The 13,852-nt window shown below is 40.2% G+C and overlaps 1 protein-coding gene across 2 annotated transcripts; it reads left to right on the top strand.

Moving 5' to 3' along the window:
* The first annotated feature begins 535 nt into the window (after window positions 1-535).
* Window positions 536-3,333, top strand: LOC133912539 (uncharacterized). Of its 2 annotated transcripts, none has more exons than XM_062355333.1 (5): window positions 536-847; window positions 1,640-1,775; window positions 2,235-2,372; window positions 2,456-2,577; window positions 2,951-3,333. In XM_062355333.1, exons 1-5 carry the CDS (start codon window positions 792-794, stop codon window positions 3,105-3,107), a joined length of 609 nt encoding a protein of 202 aa, XP_062211317.1. In that variant the 5' UTR covers window positions 536-791; the 3' UTR covers window positions 3,108-3,333. The 2 variants fall into 2 exon arrangements, with proteins under 2 accessions (XP_062211317.1, XP_062211316.1); XM_062355332.1 differs by having other exon boundaries at window positions 537-847; window positions 2,945-3,333.
* Window positions 3,334-13,852: the final 10,519 nt, after the last annotated feature.

Raw genomic sequence — 13,852 nt, 5'->3', positions numbered from 1 at the left:
TTAAAAAACATACCACGGTTCTATACTATTTTTTCCCATGATTTAGTGGTCAATTTTTTGTTTATTATGATTTTTCTACTTAATTATTGATAATGCATCCACACATCTCGGTAATCGTTTAAAATCGTTCGGTTATCGCATCAATTCGGTCGGTTTTCGATCCGTCGGTTACCGCCCAAACCGCTCGATTTATCGAGCAAACCGCTCGTTAACCGGTCCAAAAACTCGATTTTTCACTAAATTTTAAATTTTGCCAAATAAATTTTCTCCGAATTTTTTTAAATTTTTGACTGATAACCGCGGTTATCGCGAGATTTCAATTATCGCTGGAGCTTAGTAACCGAGCTCCGATCGTTAACCTTAACCTTGTCCTTACCTCAGCCACAAGTCATTTTCCCATCCGGGCCGGGCTCGTAGCATGGATACAGGGGCTCGAAACCCAAGCCCGCCATGGCCCTACCGAGATTAAAAAAGAAAGCCAAATCAGAAGAAGTCCAGCATACCACGCTTGACCAGTGTGCCTATCTATCTAATCCACCCACCCCACCCGTTTTGCCCTCCCATAAATTTTCTCCCTTTCCACGGATCACTCGACCTCTCTCCCCACCAAACTCCTTCCCCGTCTCCCTCCCCTCCGCCTCTTCCCTCGGAACCTCTAGCCGCCCATCCCCCCGCGTTTCCCTCTTCCTCCTCCTCCACGCCGTCCGCGGCGCCGTCTCGGCTGTGGGAGAGCGCTGTGTCACCGATCCGATCGGAGGTCAAGGGGCGAGGCGATTCCGTCAGCGAGCGCCATGGCCGCGGCCGCCGCCGACTCCGATCCCGCCGCCATCTCCACCTGCGCGCACTGGTCCGCGGTTGCCCTGTTCTCGCCTCAGATTTTCTTTTCCTTCTCTCGCTGTCCCCGGTTTCTTGATGCGCGTGTATCACGTGTCGGTGATGCGGTCGGTCTCGTGGGCTTGGATCTGAGCTGGGGAGGACCCCGATTGGATCGAGGAGAGGGGGATTCCCGTTGTGGCCAAAGGAGATGTATGTTGGGTTCCTGATCTGGCGTGTCGCATGATCAGTACGTTCTGATCTTGGCGCCAAATGCTAGGAGCACCACCCAGTGTGGCAGGATATTTGGGCTGAATCGTGTCGGGAACATGAATTTTTGCGATGTCGCAGCTCCACTAGTGACGATGCCTGGATGCACAATTGGAACAATAGATTTTTCTGAAACGATTCTCACTTGTTCGATGATCAGTAGCAGTAGATGTGCTTCTTGACAGAGTGTGGAATTAATTTTAGTTGGAGTAATCCGTTGTTAGCAAACAAACTAAAGAGATGGATCGCCTTAGGATTTGGGATCATTACCAAGACGCCGGCTATGCATGTTATTTAACGACGCTGAGTTATAAGTTATAACCACCTTTTACATGGCTTGCTCTTTTTTGGCTCATTTGCTTATCACGTCTACAAAAGATGAACGTACTTATATAGCTATGGTATCAGCAGTTCTGCATCCTACAATTCTTCTAACTGCTATTTTATATAATTTCATTTGGTCGTAGTTTGATGGGCATTGTGTGTTCATGCTTTATTTGCCATGTTGGATGTTAGTTTTCTTTTTAAGTTTTTTTTTTATATCTATATTCTTCAGTCAACGAGAGATCCCATCTTCAAACATAGACTTGCATTCCGTACACTGCGCCCGTAACCTTCAAAAGTGCGAGCACTGTGGAGAAATGGTTCCCAGGAAGTTTATGGATGAACATTACAATGAAAACCATGCTCCGGTATGTTTGCAATCAGACCAAATGTGGTATTTTAGACTTATAGCATAATGTCATATTATTTCTCTTTGTATGGTCTATTACATGTTTCCATTTTGATGTTACCATTTGTAGCTCTTAGCTAAAGTAGATAGGAAGATATACTTGATAGCACAATGCATAGCTCTTAAGTTAACTGCAGAAATCACAGAACCAGATTCAACATTACAGCCAACTAGGGTACTGCCGTAGTGGTCTTTTTCTATCACTGTTATAGGATAGTAGCTTCTTCTTGTACTTGGAAATTGTATATACTTTTTTGTTTGTGTCAATTTGACCAATTGAAAATACTAGTAGTGAAACATTGTCAGTCTATAGCAACAAGAGGAGTAAAATGCATGTGTTCCCAGGATGTTTAAAACCATAAAACATCTGATTTACCTTCTTTTAGGTGCACTAAATATTTTATCTTCTTACATACAGATAAATTGCTCTCTTTGCAAAGAAACATTAGAACGCGAGAGCTGGGGTCTTCATAAAAGTGAAAAGTGCCCACAAAGAATTGTTGCCTGTAAATATTGCGAGTTTGAATTGCCTGCAGTTGATCTTCATGAACATCAGGTATGATCTGTCATTGCCTTTGAAACTATGTATCATTTGAAATACACACACACATGTTCTGATCACAGTAGTTTGTGGTACAGGATGTATGTGGAAACCGAACAGAATATTGCCAAACATGCAGGAAGTATATTAGACTGCGTCAATGGATAGGGCATGAAATAGAGTGCCATATAAACTCTAACGGTTCTGTGGAAACATCAAGGTATAGACAGACACCTTTCTCCAAACAAAGTGAATTTTATATCATTCCTATAACATTGGTATGATCCAACATATAACTTACTGCAACTGTGTATATCTAATCAACTTAGATTTTCTTACCAAGTCAAATTCATGCATTGTGCAAATCAAATACACTAGCTTTCCTACTCACAAGTTCAATTAATGTTGGGTTTTCCTGTCAAGATTACAATTTGTCCTGAGTGAGTAACAAACAAGTCTCTCCTTCCATGTTGTTTTCACCTACTTCAACTTCCATTTTTGAAGAAGTCAGATTCCAATTCTTTTATAAGTCCAATTATGAAGTACTATAGAACTCTCTAGCTAATCAGTTGCTTATAATTTATAAGTGCCAGAACAATTCCAGAGAGAGAAGTGCGACCTCCGCCTCCAGCACGACCAGCACGTCCTGCTCATGGTTCACAACACAAGCGGCTGCTCTTCACAATTGCAGTAACTGGGATAGCAGTTATGATTGGTTCAATACTGTTCCAAAGGGACGAGAGTTTCTAGATCTTGTAGTCATGGATTTCCTTTGTCGAGTTGTTTTTCGACAAGGAGAGTGATATGGGTGCCATAAGGAGTTTGTTGATGTATAATAACCCCTTTAAATCAGTGGGTAAATTTTGTTTGTTTGAGAGTACAGTGCTACAGTTCCAAGCATGGATTTGCCGGAAAGCAAAATAACTATGCATATATCTGTTGTCAGTTCTGAAACAATTTCTATTTCTTTTTCAAATTGGACTTTCAGGTCTGTTGATCTGCTGTGTTTTGAATTTGTTGTTCTTGCCGAAAACTGCATGTGATTTGTTCAATCGGATATCATATCTGAAATTGTAACACAGGTGCACCTGTTCTTATTTTTGTTTTACCCATTGTGACGTGCAGATGGAGAGCAAATGAGGGGTTTGCTACGGGAAGCTGCTCGGATATTATGTAGATATCACTTTGTTTCGCGCATAATCAGATCATCTTCGAATATTTCGTTGTTGTTGTGAACTACATGCCAGTTTGCAGCTTGACAGGTGTATCAGGACTACTCAATTTGTAAAAGTTTTTGCAGTCGTGCATTTGCACTGGGAAGCATTTTGCGGTGAATCAAAACCCTATGCAACATACATATATTCGGTGCCATTTGCATATAGTAACAGTAACTCTGTAGTTTCCATGTAGATAATCAAGCAACCAGAGTACCAGACAATAACTTGAAAGGTACCATAAACCTTGCCGCTGGACGTGTATTGCTTGGCTTGGACATCTGGTCCCAAGCTACAACCATGTCCAATGGTCATGGACCAGAGACAAGTTAACATGTTCATGCAGCGTCAGCAGAAGCACATTCATGCCATACTTTTTGCTGGGCCTACCAAATTTTGTACAGAAGCTTATGCCCAGATGCTTTGGCATTTTCGCATCAATTAGAGTCCATGGAAATGGTTAAAACTAACTTGCTGTATGGGCCATGGAAATGGTTAAAACTACTGCTATGATCCCCTCTGCAAAAGCTGTATGCGGCTGCTTCCTGAATAGGTTGAGATTGACAGCAGAGTTGAGCAGATGAGGATTGCAGCATGTGATGCGCACTGTTCCCCTGTTCTATGTGAAAGCAAAATTTACTACAACTACAAACGCATATGTAATCATGTATACTCAAGAAAAGCTAGATCCATCTACTAGAAACGAAAAGAAAAGACATGCATTCAAATTTCACATGCACATATAATTATTTCAACATAAATAATATCACACCCATACACAATTCATTCACATTTCATCTCATTCATGCATATATAACCATGTTATTTCATATTTCATTGACTAAAGATCATAACTAATACAAGTTGCCACAAAAATTCATAATTAACAGAAGTATGCAATAAAATAGTGAGAAGCGATGTCATTCAGTTGTTTTTGTTGACCGAAAACCTTAACCAACGTTTTTTGCCTTGAGAAGAATCAGGTAACGAACTTCATAGGCTAATTGAATGAACGGCTTGCGAACAACACCATTTGAAAACATGATACCACCCGAACTCTGGAATGACTTGGTCATTGATGAACCCATAGAGTTGTTCCTGAATTACGTTGATTCTCTGCGGCACGAGGATACTTGTTTCTAGCTTGAGGTCCTACAATTACTAGAATTAAAGAAATTAATTTATTTGAACACGAGTAGAAACTAAAAATTAATTATCAATATGTATACCACTTACCTCATCTTTGGTAATGGTACTATAATTATTTTCGGTCTATACATATATGAAGTCACATATAGTAGCTACATAAATTGTTGTTCTGGGTCTGAAGCCTATAAGTAAAGTTTGTTATGATTTTCATTCTTCCGAAACGGAAAGTGGCGTTCTTTCCTCTTGACGTAGCTCACGTACACCATGTATGTGTGTGATTATTGACCGTAACTAGACTTAGATTCAACAATTCGACTTTACTAAAGTGTTAATGAAATGATTAGTTCATCTTTATAGCAAATCTATGACGGGTTGGTATTCGGCTACTGGATTTCTTTTCACGTCGAGAACAACGATACTGCTATAGTCAATCTAGATAACAAAGAGGGTCCAGTGAAATTTGCACATAAGTCACATAGGTAATTAGTTCTAAGTCCTAACATCGTGATGCTTAAAAAGAACAGTACAAACATGGAGGGAAATACGTATGCAAAGTTGTAAGGTAAAAATATGTATTTCTTTAATTGGTAAGTTTGAATAAATTCAAGTGCATAATTCTCGGTTGCCTGTGTAGTAAAGAATACAGGAAATAATTAAGCATCACATCATCCACATGCAGTTTGAGCCAGCACAGGAAAATACAATAAAAGCTCACTCATGTTTGAATCTTGCACTAGTTAATTAGAACAAAAAGGAGTAGGACACATAATTTTTTCACAAAACATGCGAGCAGATAATTCAGATCTGACTCAAGAACGTCGTCATGCAAAAATCCATGCGAGACCTAGCAGCACGCAGGCCCTGCATGGAGCGTACAGCTATTGCTAGTACTTGCGGCCTGTAGAGTAAACTACTGACATTTTAGGCGACTCGAGAAGCCATTGGCTGGCTCGACTGCTGCTAGATCTTTTGCTTGTCTTGCATATGTAGGTATGGAGCTTTACACCAGAGTTGCACCGGAGGTTGTGCAGGCGGTGGAGCAGCTAGGGATCGACAAGGTTGTGCCGTCCTGGATCCTAGAGATCATGAGCATCGAGTGTCTCACACGACACAACATTGCCAACCACCTCCATGTACGTATATGTGTGCTGCTCGACGAGGACGCCGGGGAGGCGGCGACGGCGACAGAGATGGGGATGGTAGGGAGGCGGCGTTGGCGATTGGGATGGGGACGGTGGGGAGGCGACGTTGGCAACAGGGACGGGGATGGCAAGGAGATGGCGTCAGTGACGGGGATGAGGACGAGGACAGTGAGGCTCTAAGAATGGCATCGTTGGAGAGACAGCGGGAATCAACAAGCACACAAAGGAGGAATAGAGAGGTTGCAGCTAAATCTGGCTTATATTGGGATAGAGTATTGGTGCTGGCTGTGGTATACAACTGACACTGATACTTGGACTATCAGTGTCGATTGTAGACCACAGCCAACACTGATGTTGTTTTACTTTTTTGACAAAATATTTTGTTAAAAAATATAGGTTTCTAATTTATCTAATATTAGGGTTTATATTCGATCTATAATTTGTGTTTATTGTATATTTATGTTTGTAATTTATTGTATAGTAGGTAATTTATTTTATATTAGGTTTATAATTTGTGTAGTACATCTTCATTACTTAAGGCAATGTATATGTTTAAAAAAATAAAGATTTTTACTTAATAGAAATTAAGGTACATTCTTAATAAGTACAAATCAGATCTATAAGTATCATACAATAGCTTTATTTGTACTAATTAAAGCATAAATTATAGTTGTAAACTTTTTACTTAATATAAAATAAAATATATTCTTACTTAATACATGTCCTTCATACAAATTATAGTGAATCATGAATTAATTATTACATCAAAGTTGCTTTCATTTAATGATTATAGCTTCATTATGATCGTGGAGTATGTAGGTAGGTTTCTCGGTGTCGTCAATGAGATGCATGTCAACATTCTCCCCGAAAGTAGACAGATCATCGAATTGATTGTAATCTTCCTCATCGACAACATTTTCAACACCAACGATCTTTCTTTTTCCTTGTAAAACCACATAGCGTTTCTCTTTGTTAATTAGGTTTGTATCCTTTACATAGAAGACTTAAGTAATATCTTTGGTAAGCACGAATGGTTGTTCTTTATATCTAACAAATTTGAAGTTAACGGTAGTCATACCGTACTTGTCGGTATTCACTCCACCTGGGAGTCAAATCCTTGGCACCGTAACAAGGGGATCTTCAACTGTTCTCCATATTAAAACTCTCAAATCTCCACTATGAATCCATAGTAGGTCTCCCTGCTGTTATCGCGGTTGTAGGTATCAATACCGACACCGCTATTTTGGTTAGTGCTCTCGTATAAAATGTGTAGCCATTAATGTCACATGATTTGTATGTATGAATCGTAGTTGACGGCCTATTAGCCAACATTTCCAACAGTGCATCATCGTATCTTTATTCATCATGTGTCTACATAACCAACTGCTGAAATTACATCTATGCTCTCTTGCAATCCAATCCTTTGACTTTGTTGGATTTGTGGACCGTAGCATTTGCACGTGCATATTGACATATGTGTCCACTATAATTGATTGTTGTAAAACTGCGAAATGTGCTTATATGAATGAAGCATAATCCTTGGAACGAACTGTACTATGACCTAGTGTTCCTTTCTCATTTGGCTTTCCCTCATAGCAAGATATAGGCTTACCAATTACTTTTAGATCCCTGTAGTTGACAGCGAACTCAACAACCTCCTCTGTTCCCTAGTCTTAGGCCATGTAACCTTCCAGCCGACCTCAGTTACGAACATATTTCTTCCGAACTGATATGAACCTTTCGAAAGGATACATCTGATGCAGAAACACGAGGCCTAGGTACTTTATCTCAAGCACGATGTGAACAATGAGATTGGGCATTATGTCAAAAAACGATGGAGGGAAAATACTCTCAAGCTAACATATAGTATGGATCATGTCTTCCTACAACTTCGTTAGTTTGCTCGGATTAATGAACTTCTGTGAAATTGCATTGAAAAATGAACACAACTTTATGATTGGGTATCGAACCTTATTTGGCAGAATATCTCTAGTTGCAACAGCAAGCAATTGTATCATCATTATGTGACAATCACGAGACTTCATGCTAACTAACTTCAAAGTTATCATGTTCACTAATCTCTTTATGTTGGAGGAGTAATCAATTGGAACTTTAATTCCATGCAAGCAACTACATAGGTTGATCTTTTCTTCCTTGCTCAGGGTGTAGAGCCATAGGAAGTTTGTTTGCCCCGTTGTCTAGGATTTTATGATGCAAAATTTTCCTTAGGTTCAAATCTCCCAGGTCGTGCATTGAGTGTATCTTTTTTTTGTCAAGTATGTCTAATAAGTTACCAATCAAGCTGTGAAACACGTTCTTCTCCACATGCATAATGTCGATTACATGTCGGACCATCAAGTGCTTTCAATAAGGTAGATTCCAAAAAATTGATCTCTTCTTAAACATAGGAGCGAGTTTTCCAGCTGGAAATTTTGTATTGTCTTTCCTCTTTCCAAGAAAAACTATAAGACTCTTTATCATCTTATATATATGCTCCCCGGTATGAACCTTTGGAGCTCAAAAAGTCTCCACTGTCCCTTCAAAAGCTCTTTTATTCCTATGGTACGGGTGATCCGGGAGCAGAAATCTATGGTGACCCATGTAGACCATTTTTTTATAGTTCTTCAGCCACATCCCTCCTGTTTCATCCAAGCACCATACACATCTATTGTAGCCTTTTTAAAGTCTTTCCCGATAGGTTAGTAAGAACAGTCTAATCTTGGATCGTTACGAACAGTATTGCGGCAGAGTGAAATGTCCATGTTTGTATTCATCCCACACTTGTACGCCATCTTTCTATAGTACAAAGAGATCTTCAAGCAATGGTTGGAGATACACATCAATATTGTTGCTAGGTTGACTCAACCCGCTGATCAGCAAAGGCATCGTAAGGAACGTTCACTTTATACACAACCAAGATGGAAGGTTGTAGATACAGAGAGTCACGAGCCAAGTGCTATGACTTTTGCTCATGTTGCCGAAAGGATACATCCCATCGGTATTTAACTCGAACCTTATATTCCTCACTTTAGTTTTGGATTCCTTGTATTTTGTATCAAAGTTCCTCCATTGCATTCCATCAGCAGGGTGTCTAAGCATTACGTCTTTTTTGTGCCCTTCGGCGTGCCATCGTATCAACTCGACATTCATTTTGTTGGCAAACAATCATTCCAGATGGGTGATTATAGGGAAATATCAAACTATCTTAGCGGGGGGTCTTTTATCCTTACTCTTCTCCCCTATGTCATCGATATCGATATCAATATCGTCAAACATTGTGCTTGTGCCGTGATGCACCACAAACACGACACGCTTCTAAGATTGCATCCCCATTGCGAAACAACATACATTTGTTTCGACATGCATGCATGTTCTCTATTTTCAACCCCAACATGCAGATAATCTGCTTGATGTGGTACGCGTTTTTAAGCAACTCATTACCCTCTAGAAGAAAATACCTCAAAAATCGTAACAACTCGTTAAAGCCCTTATCAGACCAACCATTGCTAGACTTTATTTACAGTAATGTCAGCACAACATGCAGCTTATTGTGCTCTTTATTACATCCCGGGAACACCGTTGTTTTATAGTCATCTATCATACATTGGAACTTTTCATGTTAGCTATCACTGGGGTGTCTCCCTTCGCATTACGCAACATTTCATCTAGGTCATCATCATCATTGCCAATAAAAATATCTTTGATCGGCGTCATATTGATGTCTTCATGAGCCGTCGTATTGTTGCATCCGTCTTCCTCGACTGTGGGCTGCTCTTCATGCACAACCTCCTCATGTTCACCATGCTCGGTCCAGCGGATATAGCAAGGCTTGAAACTCCTACGAAAAAAGTGTGTACGGATCTTCTCTATGCGTAAAAACTATTTTTTCATTCTTACATCCAACGCATAGACATCATATATAGTGATCATCACACTTATTTTTTTAGCTTTATGTACGCCGCGACAACCTAAAAAAATATCCACGCTATGAAAGAACTCTGGGTCGCGATAGTCAGACTTGTACATCCATGTCCAATCCATCTACCAATTTATAATTATCATTATGTTTTAGCAATCAATAGAAAACCAATGAAATTATATCCATGCAATATTTCAAACTGCACATCTATTTTGTTGAAGTACCTCGCATCTTGATTGCTCCATGTTCGATGGCCCATCACCTTCCGGCACTTTGGTCCGAGTCGGAGGACCCACCTTCTAAATATTGTCACATCTGCTTACTATTAGCGGGTGGATTTATTATCCCTACAACATCATATTCATATGCAATATGTTGATTTATTTAGAGGTGATTTAATCTTTTTTGGATTTCTCCTTAATTAGTTATGGAACACAACAAAATTAGTTTCACATTTTTTTGAGCTCTAATTATTTTTCTACACATTTTATAATCTTTTAGTCAATTAAACAATACAAAAGATATTTGTTTCATCATTTCTCTAAAATGTCGTTTGTTAAATATAAATAACAATGCATCGCAATGAGTATGATGACATGTAAGGAAAGATACCCCCAGCGCATGACAAAAATGGAGATGTAATGCATCATGGCATAAGTTTAAAAGCATCAAAGATTTTTCCTTAATTTTGATTATTATTAATAATTTAATAAATCTTAGGATTAATTGAGCTTACAATGAAGATTAATCCTAAAAAGATAATTAATTATATTTAACATGATGGTGAGTATTTTTATTGAACAGAGCATAAACTAACAAGATTAACAAAATTAGTTCCACCAATTTTGGACTTACCAATAATTAATCATGAATTACCTAAGATTAGACACATTTAAGTAATTAAAGGGATTTCAGTACATATATCATGGCTCCTAGTATTTTTAATATGTACAGCATGATAAAACAAAGCTAAAAATTTGATTTCACTATTTTTGAAGCTATATTTAATTTCCTATGCATTTTGCAAGTTTCAACCGATTTAATGGTTGAACAATAATTCTGTTTGGCAATCTCTAAATTAAGTGATTATAAGGCCCTAATTCCTTTTTCACTAGGGGCTAGCTAGCCACCGTCACTGACAGTGGACCGAGGCTATGCTGGCCCGGGTCAAAATCGACACGCGCTCGGAGGCGCACAATGTTAGGTGGCACTGGCGAGCTTGTCAACGGCAAACAACGGTGTGGCTCAGCCAATGAGCGGCACCATTGGCGCCAGCACACTCCCACGAACTAGCCTGAGGCACAGGTGGTCAACAACGATAGACAGAAAGCGGCTAGCGACGACGAATAGTGGCAGCGGTGGCTTGACAGGCAGGGAGAAACACGTCGGCAATGAGCAACAGCAAAAACAGCCCTACCGAGAACACCTAGAGTATCAACGTCAGCGTGCGGTCTCAACGGCGTGCCTAATGGCCAACGGGCCCGACTGCAGCTCGGGTGGAGGCGAACACACACGAGCGGCGGCGGCTCGGCCAACGTGGAGACCCGCTCTAGCATTGGGCAAACGGGAAAGCAACACACGCTAAAGGAAGAGAGCAACTCGAGGAAGCTCACTTCCTCGAGTCACGGAGGAGGAGGTCAGATGTGACGGCATGGCGGTGAGGTGGTGAAAAGGGGCACTGGTGTTAAAGGGAGAAGAAGACGCCTTTTATAGAATGTAGAGTTATTAGTGTCAGCCTATAATACGAACCGACACTGATACTCAGTATTAATACCGGTTCATAGTTACCAGTCGGCACTGAAGTATCAGTGCCGGTTTAACCCGGCTCGATCGTTGATTGAGCACGGGAAGTTATGAACTGACACTAATACTTCATCAGTGCCGGTTTTATCCTAACCGATACTAATTGAGCAGCTTAGATTACTGCTTATGTTGAGGTGATGGCCGGTGCCATTTACCATTTTCATCGACAAGTCCTGTGACATGTCAAATTCTATCACTTATTAAAGCATCTTCTCGACCACTAGCTATACAAATTATCTATATCATCTATAGATAATAAAATAGAGAAACCTTCTAAGTAAACTAGTTATATCATTTTCTTCTAATTTAATATAGATCCATATGTAATAAGGTATTAAAAATCTGCACGTGTCTTGAAATACCCTTTAGACAAACTACACATTAATAGCTAGCTTTTCTTTCTCATCACATTAACTCTCCTCCACATAAATAAAAATATGATGTATACATTGTTATAAATAGCTGATATGTATGGTTGGAGATGGCTTAAAGAGTGAATTGTACGGTGCACCAGATTTTAGAGTCATATTATCATATTGCACCATGTTTATCATTTGTTGCAGCTTACATAAGGTTTTAGCCTAAGAACTGTCGATTTGCACCACATTTTAGCAGTGAACAATATGGAGTAGCCTTGGGCCCACATGACAGGTATACAAGCTTCCATACTTTACTCCCATCCTTACCACCAAATTAATTAAAATTATCAATTAGCCACCAAACCAAGTCACCTCATGAATGCGTCAAAACAAATAGTATTGTGTAACAAAATTATGCACATATACAAATTTAGAAAGTCATGACAAAGGGTAATTTCGATTAGACTATTGACCATTGTGTTTATTTATACATAACATTTGATGAATCCCATCAAACTATTGCAATTTTTGTTGCAAATACAAATATTTTTGCCCAACTAATATAACATTTAATCTACTCACCAAGATCAACATGCGTGCGTCTCTACCTGGTGGACCTAAGCAGTGGCGGACTCAGGGATTTCAGGAAGCCTGAGCTGGGTGCAGGCCGTGCCCGTGCAGGTTGGACTTTGCCCAAAATTTGACGGCCTAAGTCATGAATTTTCTCATAACTTATATAAAGGTACAAAGACGGGTCGAGACGGAGCCCGGGCGAGTGTCCAGGATTGCCGAGCCCTGGGTCCACCGCTGGACCTAAGCTTGTTGCAGCTTGGAAAGAGGTAAAAGGTGGTGTAAAGTGATAATTTTTTCTTAAAACCTGATGCAAGACGCAATAATTATCAAAACCTGGTGTAGTGTGACCATATGGACACATAATATGGTGTTATGTGCAATTCACTGCTTATTAAAAGGAGGAATCATGTTTACCTATTGAAACAAAATTATAGTTCGGACAAGGGAGAAATATACGTGAGTCAAAATATAAACAAAAGGTCTGCTCGCGTCAGACCATATTATATTAATTAAACAACTACCTTGGATGCGTATTATTGCAAAAATCCAAGTAAAAGTTAATGGGTATACGATAGATCTGCTAAATATTATTGAGAAAAACTCGAGTTCAGTGGGTGGAGGGTCATGATCCCTGGGAAACTCGTACCTTACATATGTACCGTATAGATACAACCTCGTCTAAAAGCCCTTTTTCCAAAAAATAAAGATACAACCTCGTCTAAATACTGAAGAAATACACGCCCGAACAAAAATGCGTTCAACGGGTAGATCCGCGTCGGCTCGGCTCGGCGAAACAGAACATCTTCGACGTGACCTGTGTGGGTGACAGCCACGGCATGCATGGGTGCGGACTCCCACCAAACGCGGCCTCAGCTGAAGCGTCCAAACCGCAGTGGTGTCATGACTCGTGAGCGCCCCTGGTGCGATGCGGTGCGGTGCGGCGCGGTCCGGCGCGCGCCGTGGCCGGACGCGAGAGGATCCATCCATCCGACTGCCCGATCCCACCCACACCGGCTACTGTAGCCGGTAAGAGATAAAAGGAGGGGTCCCCCGCAATTCTCAACGGCCCGACCAGCCCCACTAACACATTAGCTAATACCTCCTTGCCTGTTTAAAAAGTAATAGTGAGACACTGACACGAGGTCTGGTCAAGGTGGAAAGGAATCGAAACAATGAACTACACACAATCTTCTTTTTTTTTGAATAAAGTAACGATCGAGATTGCAACCCAGGCATTATAGAAAGGATATTGTAATTCTCATCTTCAAGTTTGATATCAATCCCCTTCTACTTACAATCTTATCAGACCATCGCGAGAGCATGTGGAGACGAAGAA

This window comes from Phragmites australis, chromosome 3 (assembly GCF_958298935.1).
Source record: "Phragmites australis chromosome 3, lpPhrAust1.1, whole genome shotgun sequence".
NCBI lineage: Eukaryota > Viridiplantae > Streptophyta > Magnoliopsida > Poales > Poaceae > Phragmites > Phragmites australis.
This window is presented reverse-complemented; position numbering and strand designations above follow the sequence as displayed.